Here is a 22,411-nt window from a genome sequence, read left to right on the forward strand (position 1 = left end):
TAGACTAAATCAGAAATACAGAGAGAAGGTGCAAATGGATAAATTTTCACTGCTTAATTCATTTCAGTTGAATTACTGCTCAATATTCTTTTTTAGTACCTATCCACAGAGATTATTAGGTTTTCTGTTTTTGTTCGGAAAAAGTGTGCATTAATCATAAAAACAGACTAAATTAAACAATGCTACATTTAATGCCAAAAAATACTGAAAATTGATACAAATCTAATATATAAATGATTTTACACAAGAGAATATAAATATACAATTCCTAGGAATCAAAGAACGATGTAATTTGTAAATTAAGCACTCAATCAAGGAGACCGATTTTTTTCAAGGTGATCTAAAACAATAACAATAAATCGGTATTTATCACATATTTTCATATTTCTTGCATTAAAGTTATCGCCAGAAAATGATCTCTAAATACATCAGGCAGTCTTAATCCAGAGAATTCTAAGAAAGCCGTCATAATTTGTTCCAAGAACACAATTAGATTTCAATCTTCCGGTAAATGGATTTTGATAATCCCCGCTGCTGTTGATTCTTTGCTTGAGCCACTCTTTCAAATCGACACAAACTAAAATGTTTGAACGATAAATTTTTTTTGTTCGAATTACGCATCATTCAAACTAAAATGTTTGAACGATACATAATTCGAACAAAAAAAATAACTTGTTTTATTCTATGAAGAAATGGCTAAACTATGAATCTGGCTATGACAGCAGCAGGGAATTAACCTCAGCATCCAGTTTGAGCGATGTCCTTGCCTGAACGCTTCGTTACAGTCAGTGTCGTGAAAATCTATAAAACAAAAATTTAATCCATATAATACAGTAGAACTTTGTTGATTCAAAGTCACTGCAAAAAAGTTTGAATTATCCAATTCATTTATACCACATCCATAAAATGACTGAATTTCTATATAATCATGAATATTCACATAACGGGGGGGATTAATAATTGATCTTAGCTCTGAAACTGCCGGAATAGTTTGCCCACTTACAAGCTAAATGGGAATTCCCATTGACAAGTGACTTGGGTTTTCTGAACAATGTTCCGTGGAAATCAAAAAAGCAAACAGAATGCTCGGTTTGATTCTTAAAAAGGCCTCTTCACATTCTCCCAGAGTAATCCTTTAGCTTTTCCAAGACTTAGTTTGTCCTGTCCTAGAGTACACCGTACAGTTATGGAGATCCTATCATTAGCAAAATATAGACTTGGTTGAAGGGGGTGCAAAGATCAGCCACTAGTGGGTATGCAAGGCTTGAGATATGAAGAGAGACTTGATTTGTTGAATGTTTTCTTTGGAACAACATAGGTGTCATGGAGATATGAATGTAATTCTACGATAATTATTCTCATTTGGTGAAGTCTGTCACGGTTCAGCCCCATTGGGGAAATAACTAAAATTCCCAGACGGCGATAGAGCATGAACCACATTCGGTTTGAAAGAAAGATGAATGGTGACAAAATGAGCTAAGCTAACCGCATCTGATTAATGAATTGGCTATTATATCTAGTGCCATGATGCAAATGGGTTAAATCTTGTCGTCACATATTTTATGCAAGTTAACAGGGTATTTTATTGTGGTCCTTCAGCGGGTCGAGGGTATCATTTCTCCTTAGCTGAAATGATGCATTCGATGGCATTGACTGCCTAATACATCAGCTAACATTTCCAAAAAATAATTTAGGTTTTATAAAAAAAACTCTTTCTGGTTGGTTGAGAACGAGATCATAGATCACAAACTTATTGGGTTAATCTAAAAACTGTACTGAAGCTAAAAAGATTTCTTTAATTAGAATCAAACGAGATTCCAGTCTATTGGAATAGTATTGAAAGATAAAAGTTTGAAGATTGGTAAAACCTGGGATTTACAAGAGCGACCAGAAATGAAAATATTTATATAAGCATCATTATATATTATTGATAAAATTTTTGGAACACGTGGGCTCTATCATTAAAAGAATGTATAATCAACGAGTAATTATAATTAATAGATGTAAAGTGATGAATATTTAGTATTAAATAGTGATAAGTGATGATTAATCAATAAAAGATTTGTAACATCACGTGCTGGTTCAATCACCAGTAAAACAAGACACGCTTTCACTAATTGGTTTTACTCATTAGTTTAGTAAAAGCCCCAAATAAGAACATCCATGAGCAAATTTTCTAGACTAACCAGTTAAAACCTAGGATTCACTTGTCTTCAGGCTTTTGCCGCAACATGTACATATCTTAGAGGAGATACCTAATATAGTAGGCAAGTCTATTAATTTCTTTCATGCAGCGGGCGTCATGTGATCACATGACTGTCATCAGAAGAGTTGCAGTGGTTGGCTACTATCTCTAATTTTATTTTCCCCACTCGAATTATATTCAGTTCTATGGTTTTGAAGTGCTTTCCTTCAAGGAGCTATGCAATGACTCTCCGAGAAATTGATAATTTTTTAAATCATAATTTGAATAACAAATGTTAAATAAGCTGTAAGCTTTATCTTTCCCCCCACCACCACACGCTTCTATCTTAGAAATTCAAATTCCCTAGTGTTTTCCATTTACTGTTGTTTAGTTTTCGTTCATTGGGCGATCGCCTACTTTGAAGAAACAAACATTTTCACAAAAAATATTTTCTTCAGGTCCAAAATTTTCTAAAAATAGTCATAAAAATTCTGTAAAAATTATATGAGGCTCTTTATGAAGAAAATATAATGTATAACATGAAAAAATATATAATGTATAACATGAAAAAATATATAATGTATAACATGAAAAAATATATAATGTATAACACGATCCTGAAAAATATAACGACTAACATGATGCTGAAAAGTATAATATACAACATAATGTGGGAAAAAATATAATGAATAACACGATGCTGACACACAATGTAAAACATGTAGTAAAAATGTAATGTATGAACATCATGTTTCGGTGGGGGAAGAGTTTTCTTCCAGTGATCATCGTATCGTCAGATTTCTCTGTAACTTTTCCTCGGGTAAGGTTGATAACAAAAGACTGGTTCCTTGTTTTCGGAGAACTAACTTTGATGTTTTGCGAAGAAGGTTAGCGGAAGTTTTCAAAGACCGGTTGGAATCAGTAGGGGTGGTAAGTCAATGGGAAGAATTTAGTACGAAGCTGTCCTCTGTTTTGCACGACGTCATACCCTTTGTTCGAAAAAAGCGTGTTTGTACATCACACCCTCTATGGTTCACGGATAGCGTGCGGAACCTTTATCTTGAAAAGAAAAGAGCATTCAGAGAGTATAAAAGTGGACGAGGTGACCTATCATTGTTTACTGATAAAAGAAGACTGTTGAAGAAAGCGATAAGGGATAGTAAAAAGCAAGTTGAATCTAGGTTGGCAGATAACATTGGCTCTGACCCAAAATCATTTTTTCGATACGTCAATAATGGATGTAAGGGGACAGTTGGCCCCCTCTCGATAGGAGGCTCAAAAGTAGAGAGCAATGTAGGCATGTGTAGTGCTTTCAATGACTTTTTCGCGTCGGTTTTTAATGGAGATAATGATATTCGATATACGGGTGTTGCATGGGGTAATAAAACGCTCAACGATATTCAAGTGGAAGACGTGGAGGTCCTAAATCTTCTAAGAAATGTATGTGCAAGCAAAGCACCAGGACCAGATGATATCTATCCCAGGGTTCTCAGGGAAGGTGCTAATGAATTGTTGGGGCCAGTCGCACAGATATACAGGAGTAGTGTTGCTGAGGGTATCGTCCCGAGAGATTGGAAACTGGCTAACGTTGTTCCGATATTTAAGAAGGGTAGTAGAGAAGTGGTGTCTAATTATCGTCCAGTGAGTTTGACGAGCTCCCTCTCGAAAATTTTGGAAATTATCATCAAAAGGCAGTTTGTGAAGTGGATAGACGAGAATAATGTATTGTCGGATAATCAGCATGGGTTCAGGAAGGGGAAGTCATGTGTAACTAACCTCCTTTGCTTCTATGATTACGTGACTAAGGCTTTGGGTAAGAGCAAAAATGTCGACGTTGTTTACCTTGATTTCCAGAAGGCATTCGATCGGGTCCAACATGGCAAACTCTTGAAGCGTTTACACGAGATTGGAATAGGGGGCAACTTGCTGAATTGGATAGAATCGTGGTTAAGAGACAGGTCGCAACGAGTTATGGTGAACGGGGAATTCTCTGGTTGGACAGACGTCACAAGTGGAGTTCCTCAGGGAAGTGTCCTTGGCCCCATACTTTTTTCACTTTTTATCGATAAACTCGATCAGGGTATCGATGGAATTACTAGCAAATTCGCAGATGATGTGAAGCTAATGGGGGTAATCGGAAATGAAAGCGATAGGGAGTTGCTCCAGACCAACTTAAACAAGATTGCAGCATGGGCAAATGAATGGAGCATGACGTTTAGCGTAGATAAGTGCATGGTCGCTCATTTTGGTTCGAACAACCCACGGTTCTCTTACGAGTTGAATGGTGTCACTATCCCGGATGCAACTAGAGTCACCGATTTGGGAATTCTCATTGACGAGCGACTTAAGTTTTCTGAACACTGTTCAGCGGTTGTCAAAAAATCGAATAGAATGCTTGGTCTCATTTTCAAAAAGGTCTCTTCGCGTTCTCCTAAAGTCATTCTTCCGCTTTTTCGAGGCTTAGTTCGTCCTGGACTGGAGTATGCTGTAAGGTTTTGGAGACCATACCTACAGAGGGACATAGACTTGGTTGAAGGGGTGCAGAGAAGAGCTACGCGTGTCCTTATTGGCACACAGGGCTTGAGTTATGAAGAAAGACTTCATTTTTTGAATATGTTTACATTGGATGAACGCAGGTGTCGAGGAGATATGATCGAAGTGTTCAAAATTTTCAATGGGATGGATAGGATGGACCATGAACTTTTAGTACACCGCCAATCGACTGCTTTTACAAGGGGACACCAGTATCGATTGGTGAGGGACAATGCAAGGTTATGGTGTCACAGGGAATTTTTCTCCAATAGGGTTGTTAATAAATGGAATAGCTTACCCCCGGAGGTAGTAAATTGTAACACAATTGACACGTTTAAAAAGAAATACGATAAACATGTTGGGGTAAATCGAGAAGCTATCCATTCTTAGAATAAGACAACCATAAGTATTCTTTATGGGCATTGTATAATATTTTATCATGTGTATATATTGTTTGTAATTTGTGTTAATTGCATTTTTAATTGGGTTGCTGTATTTTTGAAACATATGACAACCATATTTTTATGGGCATCTTTTTATCAGCCGCCTCGTTGGGCATTTTGCCTGTTGTGGCGTTGTATTTGTATTTGTATTTGTATCATGATGAAAAATGAAAATATCCTACAAACTGAATTTTCACTATTCTAGGAATCCTCATATTTTCTGGTTTTTTTTTTTTTTTTTGCAATTAAAAATTTAAAGGCAATGGCTGTTTTAGTTGCCAAGAAAAACATCGGACAGCATTCAAACAACCAAATCACAACTAATTTCAGACATAACTTTAAAAAAATGCATAGTTATTCGACTAATTATTAACAGTCTCATAAATTAAGACAAATATTATTGAAAAACGTACAAGATCTAAAGACTTCCACGATAGAGAATACAAGCTTGGGTGAACTTTCTTCACAATCGCAAGCTCTAATATGTTATATTTATTGAAAAACGTGAAAATATATGTAATCCCCCACCTTCCCAAAAAAAATTCTAAATTTTTTTCAACTTTAGAAAAAATTGTGAATGGGACATTTGGCATCAAACTAGCAGTAACCACTGGTGCTGCTCACATTTCCTTCATATACTGGAAGTATTAAAAAAATGACAAACTGTTGTTTGGGAACCAAAGTAGGCATTCCAAAAGTCATTGTTGCTGGACAGTATTTTGACTATCGGGCATTTGTGCAACTCTGACAAACTTTTGAAGTACCCTATTGTTTAAATTGGGACCTGTTTGGTACATATAAAGAAATTTGGCAAAGATTGGTATGAAATTCTAGATTCGTATAGAGAACAGACAGAGAAAATAAATTTTAAATACATATAGATCGAGTTTTTCGTTTTACAGTTCCATCAGTAAGTGAAATTTTCTTTCATTTATCAAAAAGATTACTAGGCCACGATAAGTTATCATAGTGCAAACCGTACCTTTTCATGCCAATTGATTGATTTGTTATTAATAAGATATTTATTCTTTGGAAATGCAGTCTTAGCGTGATGCCATTTTTTACTCAATAGGATAATGGAAATCCTTGAACAAAAGTTTCTAAAATTTTACCAGATTTTTGTAATGTTTTTCATGATTCACATTAGTTTTGTATTTCATGGTGGAAATTCCATAGTAGTTGGCAAGTATGCCATTTTTATAATGATTTCAAACCTCTTGCCTGTTCACCATAGAAATGGTCATGGAAGGAAATTTGCCGGCACAGAAGGCAGTCAATATGACACTACGTTGGCGGGAGAAAAAATAAGGTTCCCCCCCCCCACCTCTTCCAATGTACATATAGAGAAAACACTTCTGTAATATGTTTGCCTACTAATAAAGCAAAGAAAAGAATGGAAGAGAAAAATAGCACCCCTTCCCCCCCCCCCAAATAAATAATCCTTAGGCAGTAACAGATTCACAGATTCAGTTACAATTTTTTAAACAAAACATCTTACCTCTGCACATGTTGGATGAATACCAATAAGGGCGTCAACATCTGTTTTTGTAGCTCCCATTTTCATACCCAAAGCAAATCCTTGAGTTACTTCACCAGCATTTGGACCCAAATAATGGAAACCTATTATCTTTTCCTGATGGTGAAAAGAAAATATAATAGACATTTAAATAAAGCTTGTTTTTCATGTGGAAATTACATCTTGAATAACGAAACAAAATATTTATATTAGGTATTGCATACACACATCAGTTTCCCAAACTTATATATATTGTTCCATCACCTCACCCCCCTTTAATTTTTTTTCTCTCATCTCCCTTAACTCACGGGAACCCACAGAATGGATCCTATTTATACCCATAACATCTATCACCGCCCAGGGGATGGCATTGCTCATTTTAAGGAAAACACTGGTATACGCAATAAATAATAAAGTCTATGCTGATTGGAATCATGGATAATGTTATCACTTGCATAGAGTTATCACTGTTACCAACAACGGAATGGACCAATATCATAGCATGGTGGGAGGGGGGATTTGTTCATAGTTATCAATTTTTCTTTGAAACTTTTCTTTTTGCATATTTTGAAGCTAAGGTTGGACCAGACTCATTTTTTCCCTTTTTAAGTCATTTTTATAAATCTAAAATAAATAAAAAAAACCGCACAATTTAATATTTTTTAAACCAGTTATATGGGAAAGAAAAACAAGTTTTATCATTTCACCACACGGGACCTAGTCACACTTACAACCGGAATTTCTTTCAGATACTGATTGATTGCCACCTGGGGGTGGTGGGAAGATCCAGGGGAATGGCAGTAAAAGTTGCAGGTTTAGTATGGGATCTTGTGGGTTGGCTTGAGATGGGATGGGGGTCAATGAGAGAAAAAAAAATTGTGGGCCAGGGAACAATGGAACAAAAAGTTTAGGAAACAGATTAACTTTGTTTTACCACTGCGGTTGTTGCTATTAAATTCTAAATACCTGACATTCCCACTATTTTGCAGGGTTCCCAGCAAAATCTATTCAATCAACTCTGACTTTCCAGGTTGCTGGGAACCCTGTATAGATGGACGACTCCTCCTAACCAGAACATGGCCCGACGCTCTGTTTCAACGAAGATATATAAGCAGGTGGTCAAAAACCTGGGCCACGCTGGAAAATATATAGACTGGATATATATTTCCGGGCTGTATATATTTCTGAATTCTTCCCCCTATTTCAAGTAATAAACACAACATGTGCTCATGGTATTCAGAGAGCACCTATATGGAAACTCTGACAGAAGGTTAGACTTAAATCACCACTACTACTACTAAACCAGACATGGACCTCGTCCATATTTCTCTGCAGAACCTCTAACAAATTGGTATATGTTGGAATGTGTGTGTATGTATAGTTAACCTTCCGTAAAGTTTGTTTCTGAGTAATGCTTGTTATGTGTAGTACTGCCATCAATTTTTTTAACTGAGTTTTTCCTCAACTTAAATCACCACAATTCAAAATTTTGAATGCACTTTGTATGGAGTACTTAAAATTGGAGAGTCCATCTATGTATATTTTGCAAACATAAAATTGGCTGAGCAGGTCATTTGGATGTTGCCGTTGGGATGCAACTGATTGGATGCATGACACTTAGACTTATACTGTTTGAATGCATGACACTCATCTCATTTGGGCACCAGACAACTCGCCAAATCATTACAACCAATCATTTACAGTTTATTAAAATTTAAAAAAAAAAAATTATCTATGAATTTCCACAGAGTTAGGAGGTCAGCACCAAATTTTATTAGCAAATGTCGATGAGCTGCTTCGGCATAGTTATTTGTGCGTGCTTAGTCATGAACAGTATGCTTATAACAGGACAAAATTGCTGGCTCAAACTGTGGCTGATGTTTCGACACAATTTTCCGATGTAATTGTCTTTGAAATAATTTATATATATATAATATTGGTATCAAACATTCATCAATAGCTGGCACATTATCTTCATTCACTCCTTGTAAAACGTCAATTGTATCCTCAACATTGGTCATGGGCACAAAAGCCAAACTAGGAATTATAGTAGCTTCATACCAGCAATCATTGAGCCTGTAGAGCTAAGTCTGAATCAGTGTTATATCTATGAGTAAGATATTCAGCAGCGAGACACTGCTTTATATTTTTTACTAAATAGAATAAACATCCTTTTAATTCTGCATTCAGAAATGTATTAGAAAACCTGTCGCTGGTGTCGAAACCGCAGCCTTCAAGCAGCATGCGAGTCTAAATGTCTTGAATCCAAACATAATGTACCCTGAAATCAGGAATAAGCATATATCATTCCTTAGGTGAGAACCACAATGCTTGCAAGCAACAGGTTGGAGATACCAGCTGCATAGGTGTATCACTCAATTTCACTGTTCTAGAAATTCATAATTTTATATAAATGTAGTACAGTTCTCGACAGATATGCAAATACCTTAGTGTTATACATATTTCTTTTTCATTATAAGAGTGTTTATTAAATGGGAAAATAGCTTAATATGTCATGAACATTTGAATACAGTATATTGTACTGTGTTTAACAAGGGAACCTTTAGCAATCATTGTCAGAAATTCAGGTAATACAAAATATTTTCAGTGCCCTCTGCCCTCATCTTAACAAGGTTTGATTTTACGCAAAGTATTTTATATTCAAAGCTGAAAAAATAACATAGTTCATCTCATATTGATGAAAAAAGTTTTACAGGCATTAGTTAATCATCTTCAAGCTATAAAAAAAAAAGGTTTTTTCCCAACCCTTTCATCTGCATTGATGAGATATCTCATCGTATGACATTGTTTTCTTCATAAAATTTTGCATAAAAAATTTTCAAAGCACTTTCAACATTTTGCATAAAAAATTTTCAAAGCACTTTCAACATTTTTTGAACTTAAACGGCTTAAAATTAATACTAAAAATATTTATTAGAAAACTCAATATTCTTTTTCCCCCACATCTAATAGTCGCCCATCTCTGAAGTGAATTTTTTGTGTGTAATACTCTGATCATTATCAGCCTGACTATAAGTGGCATTTTCCCATTCATAGCAATGATAAAATGACTCTAAAGTGGATGACCTTAACGTTTTTAGACATTTGCAATCTTTGTTCAAGATAATCCTACAACAAATGTCATTCACCTGAGATTGCTCGTCTTTTTCTTGATTAATCTTGTCTCTTCTTTGAAACTCCAAATTATTTCCAGCAGTATACCCCACAATTGAGCACAGCCACTGCCAAAGTGATATCAATAATTTTGACAGACTCAGGCTTGTGTTTTTGAAACCATCGACACTTGATGATGGCTTATCAATCTTTCAACGAAGAATCAAAACAAATTATACACACATTTGAATAAAATCAGCAGAAGCATGGCATGCACACACACACACACAAAAATGTACTTATAATTTTGGCAGAATTGCAAATGCAGGAAAAGATGACAGGGGCATAGCATGAGAGTCATAATATAGAGACAATCATAAAATCCCTTCATAATTTTGATTTATTACCAAGCCATTTCTCGCACAATGTGATAATACTGACCACAACAAAGCCAAAGACTCCCCTCACCCCCTCTCGGCTATGCCGCTGAACAATGAAACAATGTTATGGATTCATGTTTTTAAAACCGAATGCTTGAATCAACACACGTGTAAACATGATATAACTGCAATTTTTTTTAAATATTGGATAATCCAGATTATGCAAAAAAGGGTTAATTCACCTCGTCACAACCAGGCTGTATTATATTACTTCTATATAATACAGTGGAACCACAACAAACTCATCATTTGGGTAAACTTGACCATCCTGGTAATGCAGCATTTATAAATCCATGAATCACTCAAAACAGAGTTCAAATGGGAAAGGGGTCTCCAACAATTGGGGGGGGGGTTCTCGCCCCAACTCTGCACATGATTGCTTAACAATGTTACAAAGTCGACTGATTTTTATCATGTTATTACAACTAATTTTTAGAAATTGCCTGTGCATTAGCCAATTCAAAAACATTCTATGACACTGTGCAAAGTAAAGAGTTGATCCCTGGACAAAGTGGTCACATTTACTCAAAACTTTTACGATTAATTTTGAATAATATGTCAAGTAAATGTTTTATCTACAAGTACTTTAAATTTCATGTGTATCGGGCAATGCAATTCAATTTGTTTCAATTGCTCACGTGCATTTCAACAATACTTCATTCTACTGCATTGTGTCATTAGTCTGCAGCAAATGCTGCCGATGTTTGGTGAGATTTAAGCTCACCAAGCGAGCCAATAATTGAGCTTGGCTAATTTCTCGCCAAGCGAGCTTAAATCTCTCACACACCCACACACTTCCACTTGTTGTCACTGCAGAAAGAACATGCACAACAACTGTCTTTGTGTTATGTTTATAAATTTTATTGTAATACATATTTTATTTCTGTGAAGCTCACATGTGTAATTATTCTCTAAACTCCTCCATCACTCACCATAAGGAAGGATAAGTCTAAGATTGCGCTCAACGCCTACTGTTATTTCATGCTGTTTGAAACCTGAAAACACTAACTGCGAGCTACAAAAACCACAAATAGGTGTGGATGATTCAAGTTGGTCAAGTGAGCAAAATAAAGAAATTTTCAAGAGAGAAAAAAAAGTTTCCCCTTACTTTCGACAATTGCACTGCTCATTCACAAGTAACAGATCGTTACGGATTAGGGATAATAAAGAATTTTTCTCAATACAAAATCTTTACACAGAAAATAGTATATCAAAGCATTTTTTCAACGTGTAGATTTGTGTTTCCCAAAATGAGCAATATTACCTTCTGGTGAGCAATGGAAAGTACATGGGGTAGTAATAGTTTTAGATACAATATAGGATCCTATAGGATTGCTCTTGGAAGGGTAGGCAACAATGAAAAACATTTTCGGAGCAAAAGACTGAATAAAAAAGCTTGGTGTAGATCGGTGATAGGCAAACTTTTTTTTTAAGATCAGGCCAAAAAAAAAATTGACAGACAAATATAATATAAAACTATTATAAAACATTTCATAACCGATATGTTAAAGATTTTATTAATTGATTATCATTTAGTAGTATAACGAGTCATGGAATTGCAACAGTAGGGCATTCAAATGTTGGATCGTTTTGTGATTGTCATATGTCTCTGCTTGGATGTTTATTACAGTTTTCGTTAGGTTCTCATTTGTAATCGATGTAGTATTGTATCACTAAACATGGTGGCGGGGGTGGGATTCGAACCAACGTCTCAGAGACTGGTGAAGCCTCCATTCAGGCTGACTTACTCTCACAAATTACAAGAAACTTATCGTTTTCCACGAAAGGAAGATGTTATTAATTTATTACCGTCATGTTATGGAGAATGGGAAAAATGGAAGAAGTAATGTCACCATCATTATCATCACAGTTATTATTATCACAGCTGAATCCAGTTATAACGAATTCCAAGAGACCGGAGAAGTGACTTCGTTATAAAGGAATTCCAGGTCTGCATTTTCCCTATGTAAACTTATTTGGAGGATTAGAAAAGTGCTCGTTAAAGCGAGAATTTTGCTATAACAGTATTTGTTAAAACAGGATTCGACTATTACTAAAATAGAAATTGAAGGAAAATGTACCATGATTATTTATTCCACTCATTCATCATACACACATGCACACTTAAATACTCCTTATTTGAATATGTGGCCTACCCATAAAAAACAAACTACAAAATCATTAATTACTCGATCATTATTATTCATTATTACATGTTTTATTGAGGCTGAAAATTGTCATACTTATTATTTTGGAATTGACAAACTCTCGCATACACACAATTTTCCCCATCACATGATGTAAACCCCACACAAAACATGCCACATAATCACTAATTACCATCATTGTTATTTTTTTATGATATTCAAGGAAATTAATGAAAAAATATGTTTGAATAAATCCCCATGTCACAACCCAATGTTCCCAAATCCCCATGCAGGCAAAACCCCCCATAAAAACACCTTCCACATAAATGAATTGGCTTAATTAGTACTGAGTATTGCCCCACATGTGCAACAATTAAATCCTTAAATTTTGGTGTCTTACCCTTGTTTCCCAGCACATAGAGTGGTCTCATTTGATGGGGAATAAATTAAAGAATTTTCAGTCAAAATTTCAGAACTTTCGATCCAGAATTTCGGTTGAAATTCCCATTTTTGTAAAATTCCTTTGTTAGGACAGACATTGAAATTTTTTTTTTTTTTTTTTTTTTTGTCAGTGAGAGGCAACCATTTTTTTCTTCCCACCCTCTCCTGGTGTTTCTCCTCGAATGCAAGTCATATTTTTGGCGCGCTTTCACGGTGAAGAAAAATATCCATCGTCACGACCATGTGAGCTACGGCTGCCTATCAGGATCAGGGAGGAACCCAGATGGGGAGAGAGCTGCAGAGGGCATAAATACTCCACGGAGAACGTTTTGAGACGTCCTGTTTTTCGCTTGCTGTGAGGAGATGCTGTAGGACGATCTCTCAGAAAACTCCCCAAAGTCAATAAACGGAAGGACCCCCCCCCCCTCTACTACCACCTACATGCCACCACTTTGGAGGAATATTGGGGTGGCTGACCAGATTTGGGCCACCTCTCCGGGACTTGGGCCACAGTTCACTTCTTGATTTATCCGTGCGGTCTCCTGGAGAGGGGGGAGGCTCCATTGCAACACCATCAGGCGTCCGAAGAGGTGAACCAGATGAATAACCCTTCAAGGATGAGAGCCGACATCTCGTACACACTTCACCACAGGCTGAGTGATTTTTGACTAGATGAAGAGGAAGATCAACGAATCGAACAGTGCCGAGGCACCCTGCTAGATCATCAACTCATGGCTGGAACGAGGCGGGATGAAATTAAATGTAACGATCAACGTCCAAGGACCAACTTGACTGTTCGTTGCACACTACCGGCATATAAGGAAAATTTCCCCATCTTACATTACCGTAACGTTACACAGCACCACAGGCTGAGTGATTTTTGACTAGATGAAGAGGAAGATCAACGAATCGAACAGTGCCGAGGCACCCTGCTAGATCATCAACTCATGGCTGGAACGAGGCGGGATGAAATTAAATGTAACGATCAACGTCCAAGGACCAACTTGACTGTTCGTTGCACACTACCGGCATATAAGGAAAATTTCCCCATCTTACATTACCGTAACGTTACACAGCACCACAGGCTGAGTGATTTTTGACTAGATGAAGAGGAAGATCAACGAATCGAACAGTGCCGAGGCACCCTGCTAGATCATCAACTCATGGCTGGAACGAGGCGGGATGAAATTAAATGTAACGATCAACGTCCAAGGACCAACTTGACTGTTCGTTGCACACTACCGGCATATAAGGAAAATTTCCCCATCTTACATTACCGTAACGTTACACAGCACCACAGGCTGAGTGATTTTTGACTAGATGAAGAGGAAGATCAACGAATCGAACAGTGCCGAGGCACCCTGCTAGATCATCAACTCATGGCTGGAACGAGGCGGGATGAAATTAAATGTAACGATCAATGTCCAAGGACCAACTTGACTGTTCGTTGCACACTACCGGCATATAAGGAAAATTTCCCCATCTTACATTACCGTAACGTTACACAGCACCACAGGCTGAGTGATTTTTGACTAGATGAAGAGGAAGATCAACGAATCGAACAGTGCCGAGGCACCCTGCTAGATCATCAACTCATGGCTGGAACGAGGCGGGATGAAATTAAATGTAACGATCAACGTCCAAGGACCAACTTGACTGTTCGTTGCACACTACCGGCATATAAGGAAAATTTCCCCATCTTACATTACCGGAACCAATCCATATCGAGACTCTGTGGCGCTAGAATCAACGTAACATTTGAGAAATTTACATATTCACATGAACTCAAAATATTGCACGACATTCGGCATCTGGCAGAGCAAAAGATCGTAACATGGCGGCCGATCGGCGGCACATCATCTCGCCGATCGATTCCACAATCAATGTTAAATGTAGTAAAAATATAAAAATGACTAGAAAAGGACCATTTCCGGCGGGGCCTAAATGGTAACGTTACACAGCACCACCAGGACTGGACCTCGCTGGCAATGAGGTACTCACCACTGCACTTCCCAAGCTCACTTCCACTTTCCCAGCCGCCACTGCCGGTTATGTCGATCAGTAAGTGAACTCTAATTTCCCATCTATTTTAATTCTCTGTCCTCCCCTAAGACCCCTTAATATTGCCAATGGTGTCCACACATAATTAATTCTTTATTTAATAATGTAAGTGTTTGCCGTATTGATGTTTCCCCGCCAAGTTTTCAACCCCAGAACCAATTAACTTCCCCCTCCTAATGATTGTTTGATTGTGTAACCTGTATTTGAAACAGACATGAACGCCCCGCCTTTAAAAATTGCTGAATATCTAAACTTTCATTAAATCTCACGTGTAACTGAAATGTTGTCTAGCTTGGCTCATTGTCTCCGATTTCTTTTTCCTAATGTTAATTTAGTGTTTTTTGACTCGGATGAGTGCGAACCTGGGATACAGGGGTAATGGGAAATTTTTCCCCTTTCTTCACAGCCTTCCCCTTGAGTTAATTAAAAATTAACTGTTGAACACTAGACCCCTTGAGTTAATTAAAAATTAACTCAAGGGGTCTAGTGTCTCATTAAGTATGTCTAGTGATGAGTTAAATTTAAGGTCAAAAAATCAAATAACCTTATATCAATTATTAGTATAACGAGTCACAGAATGGCAATAGTGGGGCATTCGAATGTTAGATCATTGTGATTGTCATGCGTGTCTCTACTGGATGTTCATTAAAGTTTTTGTTAGATTCTCATTCGTAATCTATGTAGTATCGGAACCTCAAAAGTGGGCCACAGTTTACACATCACTAATGCACACGATATAAATCAAATTGTTTAACCAGTACATTAACATTCTTAAAAGAAATAATTAAGGGTAAGATAAAAGAAACGTCGCAAACTTCACATCTGTTTAAGTCAACTTGTTTTACACTCTTGTTTGGGGTGTTGAGTTATTGAGGTTCCGCTGTAAATTACATTGCTTTACTATTTCTATTATGATTAATGTTTCTAAATCATGATTTTGAGTTGGCTTAGTAAAAACAATTTAACAAAACGAGCATTCACACCAAACCATGTGACGCCCACATAATAAAAATCATATTTCAATCCTACTAAATATGGTCGCACACCAATATTTTGTAGGTGTTCTACAGCTCCAACTATATTCACAGACAATAGACCAACATCAAATTTTATTATGTGAAAATATTGAACCAGACGGCGCAATATATTCTTGACAGGCACCTCAAATATGAATCTCAAGCAAAGTTAATCTTTCATTATAATTAAGATCTCACTAATGTTTTTCGCTCAAGGTCAACTAAATAGAGCCAAATATTTTCTTGGACTGAGAAAATCGCATTTCAAAGCAGACAAGTATCTTTCTTCTCGTATATTCATTAATACATGAAATTAAAGTGGCCACAAACACACTTTGAGATACTGCAAAAATCCTTGAAAAATTATCAAACCAAGAAAAACAGTCAACATGTCTTCATGCATATGGTCTATAAAGACATAACATTTTTTTTTCCGATATTGTCCTCCAAAAATTGGCAGTCCAAGAAATTAATTTATCACCGCAAAAATATCCTTGACCGCTCGAGGTTAGAAAAGTGATTATTTCTACTTAACCCTTTAAGTGGTTTTTAAAATTTTCCTGATCCGCATTATAACTGCCACACTGGAAATCACTAAAGCTTCTAGAAATTGCCACATTTTCACAAAAAAAAAATTTTTGATTGCAAGCTGACAAATGCCGCCCCCCCCCCCAACACAAAATAAAAAAAAAACAAGGAAGAGGGAAAAAATAGTTGTTATTTATGCTATAGGCAATGCTATACTACCTCGAAGTAAGGGGGAAAAAAGTATCTTTCCCTTTCTGTCACCAGACTTTTTGAGCAAAAACTGACCCCGCCCACTGGCAGTTGATTGACAGGACAGGGAAGGAAAACATGTTATCAGGAAAAGAAAAATTACAACTTAATTGGGCACTGGGTTGCCGTTTTGAGAAAGCTTTAAGAACCTGAGATACCTTGAAATTGCCATTGTAAAGATTAAGCATACAGCAAAAGCTCTTCCATGTGAATGACTATCTGAAAAAATGTCTTTTGAAAGATATTTTCAACCAAAATATGGAGAAACTAACAATTCCAGCCGAGATAGATACGAAATAATACATTGAACATTGATTTGCTAAATAGTCAGTCCCAAACATCAAACCACTTGCATGCAACTTAATTTCAGATCAACAAAACTGATGTCGCATCAAATTATACAGTCGACATTCATTTTTACAAAACCTTATGGAAGTGAAAAATTAGTTTGTAAAATCTGAAGTTCGTGAATGGGAAGGACATTTAAAGGAATTAATTTTTTGGACCAGAAGATTAGTTCATAAAAACATGCAGTTCATAAATTAAAGGTTCGTAAAATCGAGCATCTACTGTATTTAAGAATTTTTTGCCAAGGATCCTTTACAAATGGAACTTGATAAAGCAAACTTGTTAAACTGAAAGATACACTGTAAAATACTTTAACAAAAATGCAAACTCACATTTTCTGAAACGACACATATCAATTTTGCGTAGCACATGTTATCTGGTCCCTCTGGAACAGTCCATTCAAGGGGTTTAAAACTGGCGTGATAAACCTGAAATTCAAAAAATATGCATCATGTAAACCAGTTTATAAGTCTCATTTTCTATTTTGACATGTAAATCGGGCAATTAAAAGACAAGCAATCAAGATTGTTAGGGAACATATTCTGTTATCTATATTCTGACCCCCGGTTAAAACCTGGGACCTGACGGCAAATTTCACAGTGGGAGATGAGCACTCGTGGCCTACACAAGGGTGGGGGGCTGACAGTATTCCAGCCCTGGGATGATTGCCATTATTTTGTTTTTTCAGACTATAAATTGACTAAAGAGGGGCCTGTCAAAAGTCCCAGTCCAGGATGGGAGCGGGTGTCATAATCTTACCAACATGCCACTCTGGCAGCAATATCAACACCAGAATCAAGAATTACACAATATAGCAACTGCTTTAAATCAGGCAAGAAAAAGGGTTTCTTCCCCCCGAGCATAATGAACCAAATATTAAAAAAAGAGAAAGAACAAAGAAATACAGCTTATTTTTCTAATAAAAATAATAATCAACATGAATTATCGGCAACTTGGAATACACTGATTTTTCTAGGAAGAATGGAACACGTGGAAATATATATAAATGAAATCCAAGACAAAACTACTTTGTAACCAGACCCCGAAAAAAGTCTTCTCGTACTTCACTCATTTCTCACATTCACTCATTTTTCTACACGTGAAAACATTGTTTCATTCCCACAAGTTCAGAAATTCCTTTTCATTATACACTATCTACCAATAAGTATTTGGACACCTATGCAAATGACGATATCTGTGGTCCTGAGATACGTCACGCCCTCCGCCGGTATATATCGTGTAGGAAACAACATCGGCATTAGTCGCATGCAAGATGCAGCACAGTTCGGAGCTCTCTGATTTCGAGAAAGGTATAATTATCGGGTATCACAAAAATGACCGATCCTTAAGGGACATATCTAGCGAGCTGAAGTACCCGAAATCAACAGTGGCCTATGTGATTAAGAAGTGGAAGGTGAGCTGTGATTGTCGGAATTTGCCCAGAGTCGGCAGACCAACGAAACTGGGAGATATAGACCGACGGGTGCTGTCCAGAGAAATTCGGAAGAACCGCACCCAACCGATGGCCCTCATCCGCGAGGAGTTTCAACAGGCATCAGGGAGTATTGTTTCAATGAATACCATCCGTAAGGAAGCACATCTGATTGGTTTTCATGGTCGTGCTGCTGCCCATAAGCCTTTGATCACAAAGTCCAACCGCGTTGCTCGGTTAATGTGGTGCAAACCACATCGAAATTGGACCATAGATCAGTGGAAACGGGTTCTTTGGAGCGACGAATCAAGGTTCACCCTCTACTGTTCGGATGGCAGGGTCTGGCATCTGTCTGGAGAACGTCTCCTGCCAGAATGCATTGTGCCAACAGTCAAGTTCGGCAGAGGTGGAATTATGGTCTGGGGGTGTTTCTCCTGGTATGGACTGGGACCCTTGGTCCCCATTCATGGTAAGCTCAACGCCGATGCCTACTGCACTATTTTGGATGACAATGTGCTTCCTACGTTGTGGCAGTTTTACGGGGTGGACCCCTGTTACTTCCAGGACGACAATGCCAGCTGTCATACTGCGAGGTTAACCAAGGCTTGGTATGGTGCCAATGGGGTTCATCGAATGGACTGGCCTGCCCAGACCTGAACCCTATCGAGAACCTCTGGGACGAGTTGGATCGCCGAATTAAGGGGTGCCTTACCTGTCCAAAATCGGTGAAGGAACTGACATGTCTTCTCCAAGCCGAGTGGAAGAAAATACCACTAGCCGTCACACAAGGACTTGTGGAAAGTATGCCCCGGAGCGTTCACGCTGTAATTGCCTCTCGTGGAGGCTCTACCAACTATTGATTTTGAATAAAGTTAGTTTTTCTTTTCTATCACAGGTGTCCAAATACTTATTGGTAGATAGTGTATACAGACTGGCAGACCTTTATAATCCTCTTGTGCAGAGTAAAATAGCAGAAGAATAAAGGTGCAACACTGTTCCGAATAATGTGTCTCACAAGCACTCGCGATGGCAAAGCATGAAGCAATTCAAAATACAACACAGATTTATTTCACAGAACAGCTATTTACACGTATTTACAAGCAGAGATTGATGAAAAAATTTAAATCAAAGTTGAAAAAAAATTTGACGAATACTCTCTCATATACACAGAAGTAACTGTCTCACATACAAGAGATCTATTGAGTCTCAACAAAACTCAATAGCTCTATTCTGGCGCGGCACCACTATATAGACAAAAGAAACCTTGCAGAACAATCTTCACAATTCTCGTAAGATTTATATGTTTCTTTTGGCACTGTGACATCGCCAAATCGAAGCTGTTGCCAGACTTACCAAGTTCATTGTTAATTTGGCAACATTTGCAGAGGGATGCCTAATTTTCATTTTCACATAAGATAATGACTATTCACGTATGAGAATTACATAACAAGGGATAAATGGACTACAGTAGAACCTCGATTATCCGAATACAGCGGAACTGAAAGGTGTTTGGAAAAGTGAAAAATTTGAAAATTGATTTTGAAACAAATTCGATAACGCAAAAGAATAAATTTAAATTCAGCAACAAATGATACCCCTCCCCCAGCAAAATCGTAATAACTGTTTTGTTGACGCTCTCCTCCCTCTCATAGGCACCTCCCCCCCCCCCATAAGATTAAGATGAATTTGTCAGGCAAAAAAAAAAAAGATGGCAGCTAAATCTGCTCCTATTCACATGTTTGTTTGCTTGTCAATCATTTAAAACTATATTAACTGTACCCGAATACTCCCCTACTTACATCAATAGCTCACAGGTACGGTATGTACAATTTTTTAAAAGTGGATTATTGTGTATAATAGAATGAAGCTATCCAGTGGAGAAATAAGAGGATTCAAGTTCCAAGAAAATACCAACTGTGTTCAGCTTCACTGACTATAGAAAACTGAAAACAAGTTAGGTTGAAAAGGTGTTTGGTTGACCGAGTTGTTGGAAAACTTATGTTTGGATAAACAAGGTTCTACTGTATTTACATAATATACTTTCATAACAATACAAAGAACCGCATTGGGACAACATTATCTAATAGATAAGCTATAGATGTTTGATGTGTAGTCACTTGTAATTTCTAAAAAATACAGTAAAGTCTGTTATAGTGAGAGCTCACAATCACTGAAAAAAAATTGTCATAATAACAAACTTCTTGTCACAAGTAAATTTGAATTTTTTCCGTCAGGTAATTATAGAAAATTCCTGCTCATAGATGGAGATAGACTTGAAAGTCTGGGGGGCCATGATGATGCTAATTCATATATACACCTATACATTAGATCAGATGACTCCACCTTTGGCGCTGGGAGGGCATTGCCCCCCTTCCCCATCTTCTCTATCTCCGCCCATGCTCCTGCTACACCTGCATCTTAATGTTCATTTAGATAATTTCGTTTGAATATTAGCAAATGAACAAGATTTCAGTCATGAAACTGATTTTTTGTCCCACAAGACTTGACTTAGAGGTTTTTTACATAGAATTTTGTATTACCAAAGCGATTTTGTTGACCAACTGTATACCTGAAATTCTCTATTATATCGCTGCTCAATTCCGTGACTTTATGGATTTGCTAACATTTTTCTGCTGATCGGGAAATGTTTTAACATGTGTTTAGGCATTCAGAAATGGCTTTTAACTAAGTTCTAGTCAAATAAGCACTAGCAGACTGTGGCTGCTTGATTACTGGGAGAGACATAAGTCAAATAAAATTGTCACATATCCTGTGCATAATAAGAAAGACTACAGATATAAAATATCCATAGTTCAATTCTTCGAAGGAAATGGGAGGGGAAATTTTTTTGAATACTTTTTTGACCTTATAGCAAAAGTTGTTTATAATTTTCAACTTTCGATGACCATTTTTTGTACAAAAAAATTGTTGTAGCTATTTCTTACTAGCTATTTGACAATCACTCATTACAAGCTGTACTCATTGTATCAGACTTATACAGTGACTTTTTGTAATAAAAGATACATATTATAGTCAAATAAACATAACCAAAAAGTGTGGCAAATATATTGGTGTGATGTAATTAAGCTAAAATGTTTTTCCTTCTGTGATAAAGATCAAATTTGTGCAAGCAAAATTCAACACATTGTGCAGTAATGGACATTTTTGAAGTATTGCTATTTCCTACATATAAATTCATGGATTGTACATTAAAACTATTTGGATTTCTCAATGCATAGATAGGCCACTGCGTATTATTTGCAGAATTTTTTTTTTTAGAAAATTGGCATAAAACAATTTTTTCAAAAATAATTCACAAAAAAGATATGAAATAGAAACGCAAGTAAAAGGATCAAGTTTTTAAAAGAAAAATGTAGCCACCATTTAATTCAAGACTTTAGTGGCAAAACAAATAGCTACAGAAATTAATGCCAAAATTATTAACATTAATGTGTATATTAATACATTGCTGTGGATTATGGGCAGGAAACTACAATTGCGACTAATTCTTTCCTACTCTGTCAGATAACTTGAGTCACATAAACTTGTCTGTACCTCAATCTATTTCACAAGATAAACAGACACAAATAATAAAAACGTCTTCATTTTTCTGCACAAACAAAGAAGCAAACTTCAGTGGCAGATGCCATATTCCAACTCTGGCTCACCCTCTCTTTACGCTTTGATAAAATGAAAGATTAGCGTAAAAACGATAGTTTTTACTTTAATCTTTCATTATCAAAGCATAAACAATGTTAAATCATGTTGTGTGGCATAACACCATAGACACGTAATATTTCTACCCAGAATGCTATGATAATACACCAAAATAAAATGTATCTGCTACATGAAATGTACCATCTTTCAGACTCATGTTTTTAATTTAACTCAAAAATTTGAATTCAAAAACCTTTAAATATTTTCACAATATATTTAAAAAGTAAAAAAACAAATCTTGC

At 36.7% G+C, this 22,411-nt stretch overlaps 1 protein-coding gene across 2 annotated transcripts in view; it reads right to left on the reverse strand.

Annotated features, from left to right (window-relative positions):
• Window positions 1-172: 172 nt before the first annotated feature.
• The window catches only part of Trxr1 (Thioredoxin reductase 1), a 72,813-nt gene continuing 50,574 nt past the window's right edge, over window positions 173-22,411 (reverse strand). The window contains exons 14-17 of one of the 2 annotated variants that reach the window (XM_089242478.1): window positions 17,353-17,448; window positions 9,826-9,999; window positions 6,659-6,793; window positions 173-801 (exon numbers count right to left, since the gene is read on the reverse strand). In XM_089242478.1, coding sequence (XP_089098604.1) covers window positions 733-801; window positions 6,659-6,793; window positions 9,826-9,999; window positions 17,353-17,448 — 474 coding nt within the window. In that variant the 3' untranslated portion in view covers window positions 173-732. The remainder of the gene's footprint in view (window positions 802-6,658; window positions 6,794-9,825; window positions 10,000-17,352; window positions 17,449-22,411) is intronic. The other variant, XM_089242479.1, reaches the window with a different exon arrangement.

Source organism: Pholcus phalangioides, unplaced genomic scaffold (genome assembly GCF_987345545.1).
Source record: "Pholcus phalangioides strain wild (caught in Gottingen) unplaced genomic scaffold, Ppha-v1.0 ptg000015l_1, whole genome shotgun sequence".
Taxonomy (NCBI): domain Eukaryota; kingdom Metazoa; phylum Arthropoda; class Arachnida; order Araneae; family Pholcidae; genus Pholcus; species Pholcus phalangioides.